The sequence below is a fragment of the Aethalodelphis obliquidens genome, unplaced genomic scaffold (genome assembly GCF_003676395.1).
Source record: "Aethalodelphis obliquidens isolate GAN/ISIS:26980383/991018 unplaced genomic scaffold, ASM367639v1 scaffold47, whole genome shotgun sequence".
In the NCBI taxonomy this organism is placed as follows: Eukaryota; Metazoa; Chordata; class Mammalia; order Artiodactyla; family Delphinidae; genus Aethalodelphis; species Aethalodelphis obliquidens.
Genome location: NW_020837991.1, coordinates 6,535,832 through 6,560,149, shown reverse-complemented (window position 1 = coordinate 6,560,149; position 24,318 = coordinate 6,535,832). Strand labels below are relative to the sequence as shown.

The window sequence follows — 24,318 nt, the reverse complement described above, 5'->3', positions numbered from 1 at the left end:
AGATTGTGAAATATTTTGTGCAAACGAAAACAGAAAGGCTAAAATAGAAGAAGATAATTGTTGCTTATGAAGGTTCTTAGAATAAGCCTGTATGAAGTAAACCACAACCCATCACCAAATAGGCTGGAAGATTTTGTACCTGTTTATGACTTCCTCTGAGAGTTTTCAAGGTTGTTTTTGAATAAGAAATGAATCGAACCCCAGAAAACCATCAGAGTTGAGTGGATCTGAGAGTGCCCAGCACATTGCAGTTGCTGACTCATGAGAAATTCTCAAAGAGCTGAGAATATTTTCTTTAGGGTAACTGATTCTTTTCAGTTCTAATCTGTCCTCACCTTGCCAAAGATAGAAATTCGGGAGAATAACCATAATGTTTAACTTTGCCATGATAATGGACTTTATCTTCCATGGAGTGTGCAATTCTTTTAAGTGTAAACTTTCTTTTTTTCAAAGAAGCTTAAAAATATGGAGTTTTTGTTTTGTTTTGTTTTTTGGGTTTTTTTGGAGACATCTCATGAAATTTAGCATCCAGTTGTGCATGTGGTGATATGAGAACAAGCTCTGGACAACTGAGTTTGGCTTCAGAATGGCCACAAATTGTTTTTTTTATGTTTTCTCTGTGAAGTCTAACTAAGCGGGATTAGCATACAGACATATGCCTTCATCTAAATGGGTTTTATTAGATGCTTTATCTTCATATGGTGGGTGTAAGGAAGAGATGCAGAGTGTGGATGCTACCCTTCCATGCTTGTGAGGTTATGGGAAATGCAGATCACAATCAGGTTATAGGAAAGGTCTGCGTGAAATGGCTGAGATTTAAATGTCCATCCAAGTTAGACAAACTAAATTGTCCTCATGTGTGCAATTAGCATAAAACAATGATGTGTATGACATATTTTTGAGGTCTAAAGATGAGGTATGAGAAAAGCATTTAAGACAATTCCTAGAACAAAATGGGCAATAAATGATATTTTAATAATACTGATTATAACAGTAACAATAGCTAACATTTATAGCTATAACAATGATAATTATTAAAATTATTGTTATCAACCCTTAAATAATTGCTTGCATTATATATGTTTAAGCATGGATGAGATAAAGGGAATATATTTCATATATCACTGAAAATACCTATTCATTCATTCATTCTATTAAAAAATTCAATAAATATTTATTGAACCCCTTCCACCCAATTATATGCTAAGCATTTTTCTTGACACTGAGAATCTCCCAGGGAGAAATACAGGTAAAGTTCTGTTACCATGGAGCTTTCAATTTAAATGGGGGATGAAAATCACTGAACAAATTGAAAAATGTGCAAATTAATAAATGAGTAGATTGGTGATAAATACTATAGAGATAGCTATTTGAAAGGCCAGGCCCTTTTGACAATGTCTGGCCAAAATGTACAGTAAGAAATGTTTTTACATAGTGACTCAGCATGGGTTTGTAGGTCTGAAACAATATTTTCCCTACATATGGTGGCTCATATTTATGTTTTCTGTTCTAGATTCTTCTATTTTATTAAATCTCTGCCCTTATACATGCTAATGGAGGGAGATAGGCAGTAAGTCATAAATGTAACAAGAAGCAAAATGTTACAAGATGATAAGCTCTATTTGGAAAAAAAAAAAAAAGAGGAGGGTAAAGGAATCAGAGATAGTATGAGTGAGGTGGGGATCCTCCAGTTTTTAACATGGTCATCAGAGAAGAACTCTTGAAACCAGTGATATTTGAGCAAAGACATGAAGGAGTCAGGGATGAGGTGGAGGAGCCTCGTGAGTACCCAGAGAAGATCATTCCAGACAGAGAACAGGAAATGCAAAGTCTGAAACAGAGATGTGCTTGTTCTCTGGGAACTGGTAAAGAAAGCATTGTGGCTGGGCCCCAGAGATGAGGGGGAAGGTAGTAGATGGTGAGGAGAGAGAGGTAATGAAGACCTTAGGACCTTATAATTGCAACAAGGATACTGCCTTCTACCTGGACATATATCTGGAAAAGACAAAAATTCTAATTTTGAAAAGATACATGCACCCCAATGTTCATAGCAGCACTGTTTACAATAGCCATGGCATGCAAGCAACCTAAGTGTCCATTGACAGATGAATGGATAAAGAATATGTGGTACATATATACAATGGAATATTACTCAGCCACAAAAAAAGAATGAAACAATGCCATTTGCAGCAGCATGGATGGACCTAGAGATTATCATACTAAATGAAGTAAGCCAGACAGAGAAATACAAACACCATATAATATCACTTATATGTACAAAAAAAGATACAAATGGACTTATTTACTCTTTTTCTTATTAAAACAGAAATAGACTCACAGACATAGAAAACAAACTTATGGTTACTAAAAAAAAAGGAAAGGTCAGGGAGGGATAAATTATGAGTTAGGGATTAACATACATACACTACCCTATATAAAATTGATAAACAACAAAGACCTACTGTGTAGCACAGGGAACTACATTCAATGTTCAATACCTTGTAATATATAGTGGAAAAGAATCTTAAAAAGAACCAAATTTATATACTTATATGTATGTGAATCACTTTACTGTATACCTGAAATTAATGCAACATTGTAAATTAAATATATTTCAATAAACAAAACCAAAGATGTTGCCTTCTACACTGGGAAAGATGGAGACCCACTAGAAGACTTTGAGCAGAGGAGTGGTTGGTCTTCTTTATGCATTAACAGGATTGCTTGAGATGCTCTGGGGAGAATAGACTACAAGGGGTTAGAATAGAAGAAAAGTAGTTAGGAGGCTATCGAAACAGTCTGGGTTAGAAATGTTGGTTGACTGGTTGAGTTGATTGGTAATAGTGGAATTGGTGGGGAGTCAAAGAAGTGGTGAGACTCAGGATATATTTTTAAGGGTGGGGGACCAAACTATGTCATGCCTTATTGGAAATAAGGTATGAGAAAAAGACACCAGAGAGGAATCCAAGATTGTTTGGCTGAGCACCTATATGTATAGGATTGTTGGTGTTTAAGTTGGGAAGAGTCATAGAAAGAATGGGTTTGGAAGAGGTCATGAATTCAGTCCTGGGCATATTAAGTTTGAGGTGCCTATTAGCCAACCAAGAAGAGAGATAATTAAATAGAGGAGTCTGGAGTTGAGGGCAGAAGACCAGGCTGGAGATATAAATTTGGATATTGGTCTGCATTTAGATAGTATACCGGGTTCAGCTGCGTCACCCCAAAACTGATGTCCACCCAGAACCTCAGAATGTGAACTTATTTGGAAATAGAGTCTTAACAGATATAATTAGTTAAGGTGAAGTCATGCTGGATTAGAGTGTACCCTGAATCCAATCACTGGTGTCCTTATAAGAAGAGGGAGATAAGGATACAGAGACTCAGAGACACATAGAGACACACAGAGGGATGAAGACGGTGTAACTTGACAGTAGAGGCAGAGATTGGAATGATGCAGCTGCAAGCCAAGGAACACCAAGGATTGCCAAGAGCTACCAGAAACTAGGAGGAGACATGGAAAGATTTTCCCCTAGAGCATTTGGCAGAAATATGGACCTGCTGAGACTTTGATTTCAAACTTCTAGCATCCAGAGCAATGTGCTACAGTAGCCCTAAGAAACCACAAAGATGGTATTTGGAGCCATAACACTGAATGAGACTGTCAAGGCAGTGAGTGTTGATGGAGAAGTCCACAGGATGAGCCCTGGGACTACAACATTAAGAGGACAAGGAGAAATAGTGGACTCAGAAGTGAGGGAAAAGGAGGGGCCAGTGAAGTGGGAAGACAATTAGTAGAGAGTAATGTTCTCAAAGGCAATTGAAAAGTTTTATAAAAGAGAAGAGAGTGATTGGGTACAAGGCTGGTGAGAATAAATTGGAGTTCATGAATGGAAAATTGGATTTAGCAACATGAAAGTCATGGATGATTTGGCAATAGAAGTTTTGATGGAGACTCTGGGGTAAAATCTTACTGGAAAGAGTTTAAAAGCAAATGGAAAAGAGCAATAGGATTCAGGAAGTATAACATGATGCCTCAGGAGTTGCATCATAAGCCAGAAGAGAGCAGAGAAATATGGCCATGACTAACATTAAGAAAGTTGAAGAAGTTTCCTTTTATTCCATTGAAACTGGAAAAAAAATGCTAATGGGAATGACGACATAGAGAGGAAGAAAAATTGTAAAGAAAGGGAATATTGCTTGAGTGATGTCTTCAAACATGTGAGAAGAATAAGTAGTGCCTATGATGATATTAGATAATCATGAACAGTTCATATAAGTCAATAGAAAGGAAGGCAAATCATACAGGCTCTGAAATTGATCTGATAGTAAATATGGTGACAGAAGTTTCTGGGAGTTTTGCTCTGATTGCTTCAGTTTTCTTAGGGAAGCAGGAGTCAAGGTCATTAGCTGAGATGGGGGAAGGAGAAGATAAGTTGGAGATCTGAGGAAAGAAGAAAAGCCATTAAGTACTTATCTAAGTCAGTGAATAGACTTAGGAAATACAATGAGGTTGAGAGGACACAAGAAAGCCCCACTTGAAGTTGCTCATGAATAATTTAAAGTGGCTTATAAGCAATTTGCAGTGTTTATATTTTTTTGTGCCAGCTAAACCTTGCAGAGGTACAGTAAAGGTTGGATTTTAGCAGCTATTGTTTTGCCAAGCAAATATCTTCATTCAATAAAGTATGAGTGGGCCAAGGGAATTGAGAGTTTATACAAGAAGAGGGTCATGGTGATGCACCAGCTATTTGAGTTGGGTAAAGAGAGAAGAGAGAACATGAAGGGGTTGAGGAACACGGAGTATTTGGTGAGATTAATCCTTATACTAAGGTTTGTGGGATATATGGTAGCTCTATTTTTAGTTTTATTAAGGAACCTCCATACTTTTCTCCATAGTGGCCACACCAATTTACATTCCCACCAACTGTGTAAGAGGGTTCCCTTCTCTCCATACCATCTCCAGCATTTACTATTTGTAGACTTTTTAATGATGGCCATTCTGACCAGTGTGATGTGATACCTCATTGCAGTTTTGATTTGCATTCCTCTAATTATTAGCATTGTTGAACATTTTTCCATGTTCCTGTTGGCTGTCTGTATTCTTATTTGGAGAAATGTCTATTTAGATCTTCTGCCCATTCTTTTTTTTTGTTACCACATAATCAAGCAATTCCACTCCTGAGCATGTATCCAGAGAAAAGTATAATTCAAAAAGATACATGCACCCCAATGTTCATTGCAACACTGTTTCCAATAGCCAAGACATGGAAGCAACCTAAATGTCCATTGATAAATTAATGCATAAAGAATATATGGTACATATATACAGTGGACTATTAGCCATAAAAAGAATGAAATAATGCCATTTGCTGCAACGTGGATGGACCTAGAGATTATCATACTAAGTGACGTAAGTCAGATGGAGAAAGACAAATATCATATGATGTCACTTATATGTGGAATCTAAAAAACTTATATAAATGAAATCTATGAAACAAATATAGACTCACAGACAGAGAAAATGTCTTTATGGTTACCAAAGGGGAAGGGGAGGAGGGATAAATTAGGAGTTTGGGATTAACATACACACACTACTTTATATAAAATAGATAAAAAACAAGGACCTACTTATAGCACAGGGAATTATACTTAATATCTTGTAATAATCTATAAGGGAAAAAAACCTGAAAAAGAATATATATATATATACATATATATATATATATATGTATATATATATATATATATATATATATATATATATATATATAACTTTGCTGTACACTTAAAACTAACACAACATTGTAAACCAATGATAGTTCAATTAAAAAAAAAAAAGAAAAAGGATTGTGGGAATCCAGGGATTAGATGAAGGGAACCCAAAAAGGAGAAGATTGCAGTCAGAGAGTGAAATGCTTATAATTGGAATTACAGAGAGGCTGCAGTTAGTAATAACAGATACTGAGTTCTGATACTGATTCCATGATGTACTAATCAATCATGACTGACAGTCTGGAAAACATTTTTAGGAGGAGGTATTGAGGTAGGGGTACATGGACACATGAAGCATCACTGCATGGGTCACATTTGGCCCATGAATAAGGAGGGGATTTCTGGCAAATATCTGTAAGAGGAACATTCCACGTGGAGAGAAAAGCAGCTGTAAAGACTCTAAGGCATGCGTGGACTCGGCACGTTAGGGGAACACAAAGCATGTCAACAGTAGCTGGAGATTAGTGAATGAGGGCAAGTGTAGAATGAAATAAGGTCATGTAGGACCTTAGAGAAAGAATTTGGATTTTATTCTAAGTGCATTGGAGTGTCATTAAAACATTTTAATTAATGACATCAGATTTACCCTTAAAAAGCTTATTTTGACTTCTGTGTATAGAATGGAGGGGTGTGAGGGATAAGAGAGTTAAGACTAGAATCTGGGAAGTCAGTTCAGATGTGTTACAATGGTCCAGGTGAGAGATGGTGATGGATGGATGATGGTGTGGTGGCTGAGCTGGAAAGAGGTGTAGAGATACAGGATTTACTTTGTAGAGACCAGAGAGCTGCTGATGACTTGGATGTGTAGTATGTATATCTGGTAGAGGAAATGAACAAAGTAAGAATGACTCCTAGAGTTTTGACCTAAGCAACCAGAGGATGGATCAGACAGTGAAGATAGAAGAGGAGCTAGTTGGTAAGGATGATCTGGTTAGCAGACACTAAAGGCTGCATAGGAAGCTGCAGAAGTCTGTAGTCGATGTTAACTGATGAGGATTGGATGGGAATCAACATGTAAAAGAGCTCCTTCTTTCAAAGTCAAATGATAAAGCAAGAAACTGACATGCTCTATTAACAGAAATATAAGAATGGACTCTTGTTCCATAGTGGTACTCCAACACCTCATGGGTTTTTCCATTGATGTTTGTGGGAGCTGGTATATTTGTCTTTTTAGATCTGACATGAACACTGGGTACCCAGGCTAATTTTCTTTAAATATCACTTTGTATAAATCAGCCCAGTCACAATGTGTTTAGAGCCCTTTATGGAGTCCCTCTTTACAAGAATAAGTCCAAATTATTTGTCCTTCTAATACAAGCCTTCTCCATGTGGCTTCTCTCTTTATTACCATTCTCTTCCAAGTTCTAGGGTTTTAGTTTTTCCATCTTTCAAAATGAGGAGGTTGGTTGGGTGAATATGTGCCAAGATTCTCATCAGCCCTACTGGCCTATGGGTCTATACTTCAAGCATGGTAAAATTCCGACACATTGCTCTGCTTATATCTCTACAGCTACATAAGCATAGTACTTATTTTTGCCTAATTCAGTTCTACCTTCTTCAATAAACTTCTTTCTCTGAAACACTGTTTCTCATTACCTCAACCCTATAAGTGCTCATTGTCTTCACTCTTTTGAATTCACAAAACATGTATCTATATTGTCTATCAAATCACTCACCTTTCCCTTTGCCCAACCATCCACTTCTCTATTCATCAACTCATCCATCTATTTGACCAGACATGTCTTCGGAGGCAACATGATCTAGTGGGAGGAACATACACTTTAAAGTTCTATACTCCTGGGTTTGAATCCCATTTCATTATGAATATCATTACTATTATTTTTATTATTATGTTTTACTTTTAGAGCATTTTACTCCACTGAAATTCTACTTTCTAATCTGAGAATCTGATAAAAATTATCTTTAGTACCAGATTAAAAACCTAATGTATATGTATAGCTGATTAACTTTGTCATACAGCAGAAACTAACACACCATAGTAAAGCAATTATACTCCAATAAAGATGTTAAAATAAATAAATAATCTAATACATGATAGGCGTATAAGCAGACAAGTATGACCTTGCTTTTGCCTGCTTCAGATTATGAACTCCTTAAAGATAGAATTATAACATTATAACTATTAGTTAATTTAGTATCTGGCACACAGTAGACATTGAATAATTGTTAGTTTATAATGTTGATGAAGTGGTAATAACATTCTCCAGAGGGGCCATTTTATTCAACAAATGACTTTTGGCAACTTGAGATAGCAGACCCTGTGTTATTCTCCATAGACACAAAGATGAATAAGCATCTATTCCTCCTAGAGAAGCTTATGTTCAAGGAGAAAGACAAGCAAAGCATGATACACTGAAGTTGTTACTAAAAGTGAGCACAGTGACAATATAAGAAGGAAAGATACTCTCAGTTTTGGGAGCAAGTGGAGACCTAGGTCACATCAGGTGGGTCTTAATGAAGGAGAAGTGGTTGTCATAGAGATAAGGAGGCAGGGGTGGTCCCAGAGGAAGAAAAAGTGCACAAAGGCAAGGAGGAGCATTATTTGGGGGGGTGTTATTTGGGATAGTTCACATGTGATTCAGTTATGAAAAATATGTATGTGATAAAGTGGGAAGGTAAGAAAAGGACTTTGCCTGTCAGGATAAGCAGTTGGAATGTTTCATGTAAAATTAAGGAGCCTTGGAATTTTTTAAGCAGTAGAATCACATGGCCAAATAAGTCTATGTTAGAATACTCACACAATGACAGTATGGAAGACAGACTAGTGTAGGAAAACTGGCAAAGTGGGAACACGTAAAACACAACAAAGTGAAGCTCTTGAAAAAACTGAGGTGTGAGAATCTTTCTCCTAAGGCCCAAATTGAGATGCTGAACTAGATATATGGTTGAAATTTCCAATTCTGAGTTTCTAGTCCATAATTTCCATCTTCTCATGAGTAGGTGATTGTCAAGAAGAATATAAATAGTAAAAAAGGTTTGCTAAAAGAAATATAGTTATCATTTGTAGAGTATTAGAGCAGCTTTGAATATAGATCTATCAGAGAGACACAGGGAGAAGCCATGTGAAGAAAAAAGAAGCACTTGGAGTGATGCATTTACAAGCCTAGGAACGCAGGCATACACCAGAAGCTCAGAGGAAGCAAGGAAGAATCCTAGCCTAGAGCCTTTGAGATAACAGTTCAGACTTCTAGCCTCCAGAATTTGGCACAATAAATTTATATTGTTTTGAAAAGAATGAAAGGAAAGAAGGAAGGAAGGAGGGAGGGAGGGAGGGAGGCAAGGAAGGAAGGAAGGAGGGAGGGAGGGAGGGAGGGAAGGAAAGAAGGAAGGGGCAATAAGCAAGTAAATAGACAGCACAACCCAATACATGTTAGGCTAGAAGTGAGCACAGGATCTATAGGAGCAGAAGAGGGCAACTTGGAGAAGCCAGGTAAGGCTTCCTGGAAGAGGTAACCTGTTGCTTACTTTTGGAGTTTGAGTAGGAATAAGCTTAAAGGGAAACATCGAAGTGGAAGACCATTCTTGGCTGAGATGAACACATGGGACCCTGTGTTCCATGGGAAAACCATGCTCTTTAGAGCTAACTAGATTTCGTTTCTGAGTCCATCACTTACTATGAATGATGAAAAGTTATTCCTTCCTGCCCCTCTCTTCCTTCATCAATCAAATGGAGGAAGGAACAAAAAACTGTTCTAGATAAAAGAGGAGTCATAAGCAGGAACTCAAGCATAATAGAAGCCAAGGGGTGGTAGCTTTGTCCAGAGAGTAGTAAGGAAGTTTAACAGAATATGACTACATCCTCTTTGATTTAAAGTAGATTCCTTATCATTGTGTTTAAATACAATTTTTTTTTTTTGGAATCAGGTTTCTCTTCGACATTTTTTTAAATGACGTTGATAATTCCTGTTTCATAGTTCTAAAAATGATGATATGGATTTTGCCTGGAGACCTAAAAAAGTGAGGCTAGATACAGCTAGAGTGCTCCAATATTAATAAGAGCCATTAAAACTTTTACAGCATAGTTGCCGGTGACCAAATGTTATTCCATTATACGTATGTTTATTCCAGAAGCATATTTGGAAAAGTCTTAACTGGGGCTCAAATCAATTTTTAATTTCCACACCGTGAACATCTTATTTCAGCCCATACTCACACACCCGCAAATGCATGCCCTTTATAATGTATCAGTGTCAACATATACTAACAAACAAAAAAGAAGAAGAAATGGAGAACACACAGGAGGGGATACATTATAGTTCCCTGAATAAATTGTAGTGAACACCTGTCTAAGACCATCCTTTTGTTGTTGTTTATTAGATTCAGAGCATCTTCCCTCTGTCAGTTCCCTGTCTATTGGACAATATATAAACTTGCAAAGTTTATCATTATGTCAAACACTTTTGGATGCAAAGGTAGCGGTGGGAGACTCTAGGGAGGAAATGGAAGCAGACAGATGAATCATAAAAAGGAGATAGAAGAGGGCTTTAGGGCAATGAACTTTTTGGGGTCCCGGGTAATGCCATCCAAGAAGCTGACAGTAACCTCATGACACCAGAATATACACTAGAAGGAGAGAGGTGCCTCTTTGCTCACTGACCAAGCAGCTGAATACAAAGCTGAGGGGAAAGTGATCAATGAACCTCTGGCCCTGTCACCATCTCACCCCAGTGCCTCCTATAAGACTGGAGTCAGCCCTTAATTGTGTCAAACTTATGTTGAAAAGCCATGGGTTGACTTTCTCCTCCTAGGAGCTGTGTGACAATGAGTTAGCAAGAGGTTTCAGGAGCTCTTCTTAGGGTATTTAGGGAGTCACTGATTGCATCAAACATCCTAAGAAGGTGAGATCAATATCTGTAGAGCTCTAGAAGAAATGGTTGAGGTGTTTTAGACCTAAACTGGAATGCTGGGGAAGATATAGAATAAATACCTTGACAGGGTCTTGGTTGAGATTACTGACATCTAAGATGGATGGTTGCTAGGCAGGTGTTGGTAAAGATGTATAAAATGGAAGTGATTTCTAAAATGGATAGGTACATACAGAATGTGTGTATGAATGACCCACACAGTGGGATGGTAAGAGAGTCCCAAATAACTTCAAGGAATGTGGTCCTTGTCATCATGCCTGACACATAATTATCACATGCTGATTTATTTTATTGGGTTGAATTATATATTAAAAACTCAAGTTCTTAGAAGGAGTCAGAAAGAGCATGCCAGCCACCATCCCTTCCCCTGGCAGGCCCTTTCCTTTCCCCTGGCAGGTGGGAAGGCAGGGAAAGATGGGCCCTTTCCCTTCCTCTGGCAGACCTCTTACCTCATGTCTGAGCTCCTCTCTGCACCAAATATGCTACTGCTAGGGAGCTATTATTATTTTTTTTGTTTTTATGTTATTTTATTTTATTTTATTTTTATTGATTAGTTTTTAAGTGAGAAAATACACCCCCAATGGAAATTGATAGTGACCAGAACCAAAAGGAAAGGAGGAATGAAGGAAACCAGGATTAGTGGTAGGGAGCTTCTGCTATTGGCTGACTCTGTTGGGTAACTGCCTCGTTACCCCAAATTATTCTCTCCTATTCTGCCTAGATTACTTTACAATCTTATTTCACATTACATATTCTGAAATTCCAGGAAGGCAATTAGGAAAAAAGGGAGTTCTAGGAAATGGTAGGAATTGAAGAGAGCGTGGGAAAAGATTTTATCTTATTAAAGTTTTCACAATCCAGTTACAAAGTAGACTTGTGGTTGTTTTATTTTCCAAACTGGTATTTTGGTTTCTGATAACACACACACACATACACACACATACACGCACACACACACACACACACACACACAAAAGTATTTCAGCTATGCTCAGGATTTTTAATATGGACCTAGATGCTATAGTCACAAGATATATAATACCTTTTAAGAATGTGAATAATGAAAAGATTGAGACATAGGTCCCTAGAAAACAGTCACAATCAATTAAAAGACAATCTGATCATATTTTTGCATTTATGGCTCCTATCTTTAATTCTAATGTCTAATGTTTGTTTTTTAAGGAAGCTTACAAGTTCGCTACCAGCTAAGCAAGGAAGAAACCCATGTATTCACCATCGATACAGAGAACTTTGCCAACAGAAGACTGCACCACCTGAAGATTAACCGAGAGGGCAGAGTGTTTACCATTCAGGTACCTTACTTCCCTTCTTCTCATTCAGCCAAATGTGCATTTGGTGCTCAATACAATTTTTCTGAGCTTCGACCCCGAGCCAACTGTGCAGCCAAGTTCTGGGGACAGGTAAAAACCACACTCAGCCCTAGCCTTTGGAGAATTAGAATAGTGGTCCTCAGGGGGCATCCCCCTCATCAGCATCAGTATCACTTGGGACCTTGTAAGAAATACTAATTCTTGGGCTCCACATCAGATATACTTAATCAGAAACTTTTCTGTGGGGAGGGGGAGCAGGTGATGCTGATGCCTGTTCAGTTTTGATAACCCTTGAACTGTAGCATAATGAGGAAATCACAAGGGATGGGTAAAGGCTGTGGGAGGAGTGTGCACAGGTGATACAGGAGCATGGATGAGGGCACCCACCTCATCTGGGCATCAGGTACGGGTAACCCTGAACAACAAGGAGGGGAGGTTAGGGGCACCAACACCCCACCCAGTCAAAAACTTGCGTATAACTTATAGGTGGCCCTCACTGTCTTCAGTTCCTCTGTATCCACAGTTCCCCATCTGTGGATTCAACCAATGGAGGATCCTGTAGTACTGTTGTATAATATTTATTATTGAAAAAATTCCTCATATAAATGGACCTGCACAGTTCAAACACATGTTGTCCAAAGATCAATGGTACTTACATTCTGGAGGAAGTTAGGAGTAAATTGAGTTTTGATGTTGATTTCAAATTGGCTGGGTGGGGAAGAAAGAGGCAGAGGGTCCCAGTGAGCCCCTGCAAAGCTGTCTGAAAGAGCAGTGTGTGTCAGACACTCCACAGAATTCCCGGAGTCTTGGTACAAAGAGGAGCATCAGGCAATAGTGGATCGCAATAGAAAACGGGCAGAGTCCAGACCATCCTCCTTTAGAATCATGACCTCAGGTGAGCTCTTAAATCTTCCCGGAAGTCACCCCTTAGTCTTTGTTAATTCATCCATCCTCCTGATCTCCTAGATGGCAATTTTAAACTTTCCCTCTCTCTCCTTAGACTGCCAACAATTGCAATTCAATCTCCACTCTTGGTAGATGACTTCATTTCCTTCTTTCTATGAAAGAATGTAGCATTCAGAAGAGAACATCCATACACTCTCAGCACATTTCTCCACCTACTTCCATCTGTGTCTGTGTACCTCTTTCCCTCCTGTTGCTGAAAACAAACAGCTAATGGCTCTAGCGAAGACCTGACCAATCACTTGTGGGCCAGATCTCATACCTAGTGGACAGCATCACTGCAGCATTACCCTCCTCACCTTTCTTTACAGCATTTTTCCAGCTCTACTTAATGGCTTCCCAAAGCATAAAGCATGCAAGTATTACAGGCATTAAAGAAAACCAAAAACATGAACAAAAAAGTACGGTGTCGGGAGGGAAGGAAAACTCACTCTCTTATCTGACTCCATGTACTGCCCCATTTTCTCTTTCAGTTTATTGCCCAGTTCCTTGGAAATGTTGATTATAGGCTTGGTCTCCAAATTTCCTCTTCCTTTTTCTTAAACCTACCCAATGAAGGTTTGTCACTGAGCGGCCACAAAATCACACTTCTCAAGAGAACAGTGGCTGGATCTTGCCGAATCCAATGGTCTTTTCCTCATTTGTCTTTCACTGGCATTTGACACAGTGACCTTTTCTTTTGTATATATTCTTTTCCATTATGGATTATGACAGGATATTGAGTATAGTTCCCTGTGCTATACAGCAGGACCTTGTTGTTTATCTATTTTATATATAGTAGTGTGTTTATATTAATCTCAACCTCCCAATTTATCCCTCACCCACTCCCTTTCGCCTTTGGTAACCGTAAGTTTGTTTTCTATGTCTGTGAGTCTGTTTCTGTTTCATAAATAAGTTCATCTGTATTATTTTTTAGATTCCACATATGAGTGATATCATATGACATCTGTCTTTCTCTGTCTGGTTTACTTCACTTAGTTTGATAATCTCTAGGTCCATCCATGTTACTGCAAATGACACTATTTCATTCTATTTTATGGCTGGGTAATATTACATTGTATATATATATCATATCTTCTTTACCTGTTCATCTGTCGATGGACACTTTGATTGCTTCCCTGTCCTGGCTATTGCAGATAGTACTGTTATGAACGTTGGGGTTCATGTATGTTTTCTAATTAGAGTTTTCTCTGGATATTTGCCTGGGAATGGGATTGCTGGATCACATGAGTTGCCTTTAACTGACATACCCCTGCGCCTCTTTTTGTTCCCCTACAGCCTCTTCTGAACACAGCAACCCGAGTGATCCTATTAAAACATTAGTCAGATCATGACACTCTTGTGTCCAGACCCCTTCCATGGTTTCCTTTCTTATGCAGAGTAAAGCCAAAGATCTTGCAGTGGCTTAAGAGCACCTCCATGACCGCACACCCCTTGCTCGCTTCCTGCTGTGACTTCTCTGATCTCACCTATTCCTGTCCCCTCTGTAACTCCACTCAGGCCACTCTGACCTGCTTGCTATTTCCAGAGCTCTTGAATATGCTTGAGTTTGCTTTGCCTAGAACACGATTGTTCATGTATCTACATTGCTTACCTGTACTTGTACTTCCTTCAGGACTTCACTCAAAATTTGACTCAAGGATGTCATCTTTGGGTGCCTTATTTAATACAGCAATCCAGCTCCTTGACTTCAATCCTAAACCACTTAAGCACTATCTAACATCCGATACAACTTATCTATTTATCTAGTTTCTTGTCCTATCTCTCTCCTCTAGAATGTAAGCTTCATGAGGACAGGGATTCTTGTTTATTTTCATTACCATGGAACCTCCAATTTATCAAGCAGCGTCTCACATATAGCAGGTCCTTAATAAATATTTTTGACCTAGGTAAATTAACTCCACAAGGCTTATGTGGAGAAGATTAAATTAGCCCTGTGGAGAGGGGAAGGGAAACCACTGGATTTTAGGCAGGGAAATTAGCATGGGTAGCCTTTTGTTTCCAGAGGCTCACTGTGATTGCTCCACGGAAATACACAATTGGGAGCCATGAGATATAGGACAGAGACCAGGCAGGAAGAGAAGATAAGGGCCTCAACTAGTGCAATGGGGTAGCCAATGAGAGGAAGACTTGAGAAAGGTCTGGAAGGAACGTCAGTAGCCTTAGGTGACTGTCTGGATATGGATTATGGGATAAGTCAAGACTGAATATTTGTTTTTTTGATTGGGGGAAAGTTCAGGAGTCATTGGCAAATATAGGACACAATCACAATTCCTGAATGATTATAATTTAATGGACTCACCTCTAGTATTGACTCTTGAAATAAGAGTTAAAAGTCTTTGGGTTGAAGCCAGATTAGAGGACAAAGGAGGTGGAAATGATGACATCTTTTTTGAACATGTCTTGACTGAGGCCTTGATGGGACATCTAGGCTGCATGCTGGTGGGCATTTGCATATATGATCCCTTCTCTTTTTCTTTCTATTTCCTGTCTTCTTTCCACAAACAAAAGGCACAAATAGGGCAGTGAGAGAACAATGGAGTACTCCCTTCTCTTCTCCATCTCAAGGGTTCCCACCAATCAATCAATAGTCAATGATAAGCACATATCTGTGGAAGACATACCATTTCCAAAGCACAGAAGTAGTAGACAAAAATGGAGACGGAGAGTTTCTTTGTTTTTTAACTTTAAATCAATTTATTGACACAGTCACATGACATACTTGTCTCTGTGACACTCCCAACCCCCCAACCCCCCTTGCCCTATCTCTTCTCCTTCCTCCCTACTTAGAACAAGCCTTCCCTGGCGGTCCAGTGGTTAGGACGCTGTGCTTTCGCTGCCGAGGGCGCAGGTTCAGTCCCTGGTTGGGGAACTAAGATCCCGTGTGTCGTGCACAGCCAAATTTAAAAAGCAACAACAACAAAAACCAAAATAACAACAAAAACAAAAAAAAATAGAAGAAAAAAAAGGAACAAGCTATTTAGTAAAAACAGAAAGGGGTAAGCTACTGCTCCATCTCAGTCTCAGGCATTACTCAGAACCAGTTATAAAGAGAGGGCAGATGGTTAGCACTATACTCAGCCAGCCAGAGGCATCCAGTAGCTACAAACAGACCCTCCCTCAAGGTATAGTCTTGAGTTGCTAGCCCTTCTCCTCTCTGCTCTGTGTGACTCTAGGAAGGAGTCCTTAGGGACCAGGGCTGCAGGCAAGAGTGAGAAATCCTGGTGATGATTTGAGAATTGTAATTTGGCCAGTGGTTTCTAAGGCTCAGGTGCCCCGACCTGTGCCCTGGTGGTGGAGGTAATCTACAGGGTCCCTACTTAAAATATATTAATGTCATTAAACAGATTAACCCAGGTTACCAAAATGCCAGCACAATTACGAGCTGTAAAGAAGGAGGAGGCCCAGCATTTTCAATCCATGGAGTTAATGTCTTCCTTTGAGAGGTGAAGACCCTGAGATCAAGAGAGGCATCCCTAGTGTGGGACAGGCTTGGGTGTAAATCCCAGCTCCATCACTTATGCTCTGGGATCTTAGACGGGTTATGTATCTTTCTGAGGTTCAGTCTATTTATCTGTAAAAAAAGTTTGAGTGTTGTGGGGATGGGCTGGAGTGCAAATGCAGTGGAGCTCAGTCAGTTCTGGCAAAGGTTCTGTGAAAGAGCATAACTAAAGGACCAAGCACAAAGCTTGGCATCTAGGGCTTACAAAAAAAAAGAAAGAAAGAAAGAAAGAAAAAAAGAAAAAGATTTGTTCAATTTCCCTCCTTTTCTCATCTCATTTAATGACTTGACAAGACCACTGGGCATTCTTGATTCTGAGATTAACAAAGTTTCTCGAGGCCAGATTACAAATTTTAGGCATACTAAAGTTTAAAGGACTGTGGTACTTCACTCCCTCACCACCTCACCAACAGCAGTTAAAAAGAAAAGCAATCCTAAAGCATAAAATAAACATAAGGGAATATAACATAATAATGTATTTCTCATTGAAGACTTCAGTGATTGCCTAGCCCCTATCATAAAGATTGAGGTCCTAGAAATAAATATTTGTGGTACAACCCCCCACTTTTTTTGCTTTTGCCCTGTGCATTTGCTAAGCTTTTCAAATGGGTAACCCAGCACCTGAGTCAGTACTAAGGGTGCCCTCAGGTGCACTCAAGTGCCCTCACTCCACGTCAGGGCTGGAATCCATTCCCCAACTATCTCAAACCTTCTTTGAATCATCCTACCTTCATCTCCAAACCTTTATAAATACTTATTAAAAAAATAACCCTTTGATTAAGTGTCATTCACCTCCTTCTCCCCCTTATTTGTCATCTGGTTAAAGTAGAAAGGACCAGGTAAGTTCCCACAAAACAGAACAGTAGGACAAGAATGACTCATATACTAGAACAATTAGCTCTTCCAAGTGTGACAGTGTTGAGGGAATCACTTGCATAGGAAATTGATCCTTTGGAGCCTGGGGAGGAGATGAGAGGCAGAAGCTAGAGGAATCTGAGCTCAACCTTCAGTTCTAAGAATCCTTCTGCTGCTCTCCACTCAGCAGGAAATTCCCACTCACTTTAGCCTCCTCTCCAACCTGGGCAACAAAACATGAGAAAAGGCACCCTGCCCCTTGCTGGAAGAGACAGTTCCAGAGTGTAGGTGAGAGCTCTGAGATAAGGCAGAGAGAAAACTCCTTCAGAGCAAGGACTGAATCTGGGCATTAAATAGATTGCAGGTGAGGACCATGGGTATGAAAAACCCTATGTTGTATAAAGGTGTGGAGGCCACCAGGGAAGCCAGAGGCATCCTGGTGTTGTGATGGATGCTGTCTTCATAGCCCAAAAGATAGAAAGGGAATCAGTACAGGATGTTTGTTTATTCACTCAACAAACCTATCTTTGGAGTTACTTTCCCAGTTTCTGTAGTAGGACCTACAGAAAACATATATCAATAAGATGTCCTCGAAGAGCCAATAGTTTAGTGGGGAAGAATGAGGGGGAGAGAGAGAGAGAGAGAGAGCAGATCATTAAAATACAGCATCTTAAATGCAAGGTTAGAGGTAGAAAAAAATAAAAAGGCACCATGAAAGAGAGAACAAGATCAATTAATTTAACCAAGGCATCAAGGAAATCTTCCGAGAGGAGGTGGACTTTGGGAACACTTAGAACAGTATCTGGCAAATAGAAGATGCTCAAACATTTGTTGAATGAATTTTATAGAAATTCAGAAATAAGAACACACAGTGATTGTCTACAAGCTGCTCAAGCATCTAGAGGGATATGGACAAGTAAAGCAAACTCCATATTGTGTGGTTGGCCGGCCACATGCTGAGGGGACACTGCTATGTGATGCTGTGTGGCCTTGCCCAAGTTTGTGATCTCTGTGACATCAGTTCCACCATCTGAAATACAGGGATAATAATGTCTATTTCACAGTATTATAGGGAAGAATGCATTTTGAAGGATACTTTAGTATGGTGTCTCATACATACCAAGTCTTCAATAAATAACAAGTATTATTAAAGTATAATTTCATGAATGAAAAAGAAATAAACCATATAATCACATGTCACAAGTCATAGCCACTGACTTCCTTCACAGCAAAAACCACCGCAGGACCCAGAGTCCTGGAAGAGGGTCACTGAGCAGCAGTGGGTGCAGAAGGAGGGTCCTGGTGGTGGGAGCTGGGAGCACTGGGTATGTGTCCTGATCAGCTGCTCCCCAAGGGGATCCCGGGGACGGGCACGCAGCTGACGGGGTCTTAGTCTCCTCTTCCTACAGGTTAACTGTGATATGTTACAAGGATCCTTCCCAGGGATAACATCATATGAATATTCAGAGTAGAGCCGGGAAGAAACTGGTAGGGTTTGACTAGACAGAAAAAACCTGGGGATGGATGGGAAACGATGCCTTGAAATGGGGAGGAGAACAAAGAGATGGAACTGGAATTAACAATGTGTGTGGAAAGGACGGTTCCCTAAAGAATGACCCTAGAGATAAAGTCCCAAAGAATCCCCCTCTGGCTTTCACTCATCTGCAAGATGGGATTATCATCTGTTCATGTTGGTGGCAACTGTTCAGCTAGCCTCCCCTCCCCAGGGTCAAACCTTTTGTCAAACTGAAATATTCACTCAGGAAAATCCCCCAGGGCACCCATGAATGAGGCCAGGTCAGAATGATTGGAGCAAAGGAGACGGTAATGGTTTTAAGGACCAAATGGGGAGAAGCGGGGAGAGATTGGCAATGAATACCTGCTTTCCTTTTAATGTTAATCCTGCACAGTGAGCATTCTTGAAAGGCTTCATTTGTTTGCTTGTTTGCAGCAAAGAATTTGGTGAGAAACTCTCAGTGGGGAGATAAATACCTGTCAAAAGCTGTATAGAATTTCCCAGGGAGGAGACTTGTGTGAAAGCCTTTATTTCACCAAGAGTAAAGTATTTTATGTGCATTGTGGGAGAATTAGTGAGACATTTCTCGTCTCTCCAGAGAGAAAGTCCCAGAGAGGGCTCTTCCCTGCGTGTGTTTTCAAAGCTGTTTCATACGGGAGTGTTTCATGTGCTGGACATGCGGACCTCTGCTGATGCCTCTTTGTTTTCTCTTTTCCTGCAGATGGATCAGCACCTCCAACTCAGTTATAACTTCTCCTCAGAGGCTGAGTTCAGAGCCATCAGGTCCCTCACTTTGGGCAAAGTCACAGGTTTGTTTTCCTAGTCCACGCCTTTCCGGCAAGCTCTGTTAAAATAAATAAAGTAATAAATAATTTTCACCAGGGGAAGCACCAAGATGCGTATAATATCCCAGATGTAGAACCAAGAGTCCTGCTATGGGAGGCTGAGAGGTACGTGTGGCAGGACCACAAAGTGGCATGTATATCTACTTTGTAGAATCCCGAGTAAGGTAAATGAACAAAGTGATTCACCAAAATAATTATTTTTACCTAATTTCAAATTAATTAAAGCGTTTACTGCATTCTTTTAGTTAAATTTATGTAAATTTTACTTAAATAATTTAAGAATTTGAACAACCCAATTATTTAATTCTGTAAGTCCTTAATCTGTTTTCTAATTTATTGAAAATTCAGAAGAGGATTGGAATCTCCTACGATAATAATGGATGTTCTTTTTTCCTACAGGAAGTTCTGTGAATTTTCATTTTATGTCTAATGATGACTTTTATTAGGTGTAGGCAAGATTGAAATTTTTATATCTTCTCAGTGAATTGAACTTTTTTTTCACACTGAAGTAATATTTTTTAACTTTAATGTCTCTGTGCTTAATCTAGTTTGTTATTAATATAGCTAATTCGTTTTTGCTTTAGTTAGTATTTGCCTGGTATATCATTTTCCATATTTCCCTTTCAGTCTTTTCTTTGTTTAGCCTTATATATGATCTTGTGAAGAGTTACAGCTAAATACTGCATTTTTATCCAGTTTGGCCATCTTCTATTTTATAAATTGGCAAATGTAAGCCCTGTGCATTTGGGGGTTACTTGTATGATTGGGTTTGTTTCTGCCTCCTTATTTTCTACTTGTCAACTTTCCTGTGATTCTAGCATGTTCTTTCTTATTCTCTCAGTCACAATACAGTGTAGAAAACATTAGTAACCCAAGGCATTTTAAGCAGGAATGGATTTAACTCAGGAAATAAGTTGCTTTTAAAATTGTGGCCGCACTTACAGTGTGCATTCTTGTTAGAGTCTTTTGGAGTAACTCCCCAGGCAGCTCTGAGCTCATGAGTAGGGAGCTATTAACTCCCAGGCCATCCCTAACGTGAGGCTAGAGTCCAGATGCCACTGTGGCCGCAGTGGCATGTGTCAACTCCCAAGAGGCGGAGAAAGTCTCTTAAAAAGGGTGGCAGAGAATACTTCAGGTTACCATGACTTTGCTGGCCAGTAGAAAAAGCTGAAAAGGCAGAAAAATGACTCATGTCACACTATAGCCTTCCAGATTCATAAACAGTACTTAATTTCCAGAAAGTAATGTGCATCCAGAAATCTATCTGCTGTCAGGTCTGGGAAACGTCAGTTTTAGTTGCTAAAATGGCAGTTGAATGAGCCAATCAACAATGACTGACTTCTAGATTGAATTTTAAATTTCTTTCTTATTCCATTCCCCTCTCCTACTATTATTTCATGTAGACACTGCTTTTTTGATTTATTAATTCAGTCACGAATTTGTTGGAACCTTCTACTTTCTACGAGATTTGATTTCCTTGTTTCCGAAGTAAATTCTTTTGAATTTTTTTCTGTATAAGGGGTCCGTTATCTGAAAACAGGAGTTCCACCTTTCATCTTTATTCCTGGAAGATAATTTTACTAGACGTACAACTCGACATTGAAGGATTTATCCATGGGTGTGATGCAGCCAGCTCACAATGGCTCATAAGGACCTGTTACATATATCTCTGCCCAATTCTGCTTTCTGTGATGTCACAAGGGTAGTTTGAAATCAGCCATCCTGGGAGTGTTTACTCCATGGAGCTCAGAAATTCTGCAAATCAGGGCTCTCCCCACTGCTAGACATCCAGGTTAAACCCTCGACAGTGCAGCACTGGACTCTTCTGATCTGGCTATTGAAAAGCTGGCTGTCAGCCTGTCCTGTCTTTGAGAGTGCTCTGACCACCACCACTCCCAGCACCCAAAACCTACTTTTAAGGTCATTTCTTTTAATTTGGTGTTTGGCAGTCTTATTACCGTGTGTCTGATTGTGGATTTCTTTTTAATTGTCTTATTTGATATGTTTATGTTTTCTGCATTTATTCATTAGTTCCTATGTGTCTAGTTCATATGTATTATTCATATGTATCTATCCACTAGCTCTCAAAAATTCTCAGCATCTCAGTAATGCTTCTTTCTTCTTCTCTCTACTTAATTACTTTCGGCCTGCACTAGATAAACCTTAGACTTTTTAACTCTATCCTCATGTGTCTTACCATCGTCTTATAAATAAGTTTTATTCTTTATATCACTGTCTCACATTCTGGGATATTCATTGGGTTTTATCTTAAAATTCATTTATGCCTACTATCCCATTAAACTTATTCAATGAATCATTTTTTCATTGATTATGTTTTTTTTTAAGTAATACTTTATCCTTTTTCAAACATGCCTTTTAATTAAGATAATCTTTTGTTCCCACTTATTTTTTAAATCTTTTTATGTCTTTAAGTATTCCATTATTAGTTATTAAACATCTTGTCTCTGATATTCCCAATATTGGAAGTCCATAGGGATCTAAATCTATTATTTTCTGTTTTCTAACTCTTTCCTATGATAGCTTGTTCTCCTATGCTATGTGTGTGTATAAGTACGTGTGTGAGCTCATTTTTGGTTGAAATTAATTTGCAGGAACATTGATGATCAGAAATTGGAAAACTTTCCTCCAGGCAAGATTTGTGTTTGCTTCCGCCTGGTGCCAGGAGGTGCTACCAATTTCAAATTATTTCAGTTTCTCATTTTGGGATTTTTTTCTAGACAGAGAGTGAATATAAATTTAAGCTCAAGGCCTGAATTAGACCAAACCTCTGGTTGAAGTCTCAGAAGAAATGTTATTACTCTTGATATCATAATATGTCATTTTATTATTATTTTTGTTACAGTTTTTTTCAACCCAGAGCCACATCCCAGGTGGAGAGGTTTTATACTTATGCCCTTTTCTGTTAGGTGATTTTATTTATCTTGTCTCCTTTTCACTGATTTGAATGTAAGAGTCATAGGTTGAACATCTTCACCTAGCAATAGCTCAAGGCTAGGATTCCTATTCTTCTTCAAGACGATTTAGGTACTTTTCCTTGATGCAACCTTAATGTTGGTTGATGACTCACTGTCTTGGTTTCATCTTTCTTCCCCCAAAAATCTCCCCCAAACTTAGGATTCCTCTTTGTTTCCTGAAGCTTAGCAGGACATTTAAAATGTGTTGATTGATTTTAATGAAGCAGAATTACTTTTTATAGTATCTGGTCTATTATATGTCCCTGATACCTAAATACATCTTGAGCCATTGAATCCTCACTTCAACCAAATCAGGAGACTTTTGGGAAGGGAGATCATTAGGGCTGTAAGACCACCAAGCTCTGGCTGTTTTCATGACACCTAGTTTGTGTAATGGCAGCTCTAGAAACATCCTCTTATTTAAAAATTTCTCTCTATTAATCTTTCCACAGTGTATGATATTCCTGTGGCATTTCTGTCTTTTGAATTAAACCCATAATACATAAGATTGAAAGGATGAAAATTTAAAGCAGTGTACTAAATTACTGAGGGCCAGCTTGTCATTTTGTTTTGGAAAATATAGGAAAGAATTTGATTATGGTTGAGGAAGAGTATCCAATAAAATGTCTTCACTGGGCTAAGTGTGGGAGACTCCTGCCTCCCCACCTTCCTTCCCATCCAAATTGCTATAAATAGACAAGAGCACTTGGATACACAATTAACCTCAGCGCTTCTGGTCTATGAAAGATCTATATCTGGGGGTGAAGGAAGATGATATAAACATCAGGTCCATTATTAAGGAGGGACATCTATCCTGCAGACCCTTTGGAAAGAAGCCTCATGCATCGGAAAGAACTCTTATTTGTTATAGGAACGGATGGTGCAGGAGTGGGTACATGGTATTGATGACAAATGCAACCCTACTCCACAATTTTAGAAAAGTCTAGTACTAGGTTGGACATTTTCAACTCTAAAACAAGGATTTGCAAGCACTTTTCATAGGATAGACCAAGGGCGAATAAGTGTAGTAAATCTGTTGTCCCAATTTTCTTCAATACCATTAACAGCATTCTACTGTAAAGCAGAACACATGTATTCATTTTCTTTCTGTAAGAGGAAGAGCCAATTCACCATTCTAGAAGGTAGTTATTTAGTACCAATAATGGTTCTATATGGTATGTGCCTACACACATACCATGATGAATAAAAGTCTCTTTCTTGGGAATTCCTATGATGTAGAGACTAGTCCATGAAAATAGAAGATAAAATCATTGGCATTAAAATTGCATTATGGGTGTTTACCGATGGTAAGTCATGGGCTGTTGTTGGGTTTATTCCTTGGTTTATTAACGTTCTTTGACTTTTAAGAAAGATTTCTTGGTTCTGGTCTATTACATGAATGGATTAAAGAGAAGACAACATTAAAAAGAAAAAAGTGTATATATTTAGGGAAGTCACCCTTTTGAACAAGATCATCTGTTTCTGGAAAATTAATGAATTCTTTAGAAAACATAGAAGCACATTCCTTCGATTCCAATATTGTGACTTACCAGTGTGTTTCTAAGTTTCTGTCTCACTCAACCTTGGTAAAAGAACTTGGACATTCACACAGATTTAGAAATTTAGAGAGCTTGAAACTTCTAAAAGAAGCTGTGTTTTTATTTTTATATATA

At 38.9% G+C, this 24,318-nt stretch overlaps 1 protein-coding gene across 1 annotated transcript in view; it reads left to right on the top strand.

Moving 5' to 3' along the window:
- CNTNAP5 (contactin associated protein family member 5) overlaps positions 1-24,318 on the top strand; it is an 880,239-nt gene that overhangs the window by 817,264 nt on the left and 38,657 nt on the right. The window contains exons 20-21 of the mRNA XM_027082570.1: positions 11,841-11,971; positions 19,547-19,634. Coding sequence (XP_026938371.1) covers positions 11,841-11,971; positions 19,547-19,634 — 219 coding nt within the window. The remainder of the gene's footprint in view (positions 1-11,840; positions 11,972-19,546; positions 19,635-24,318) is intronic.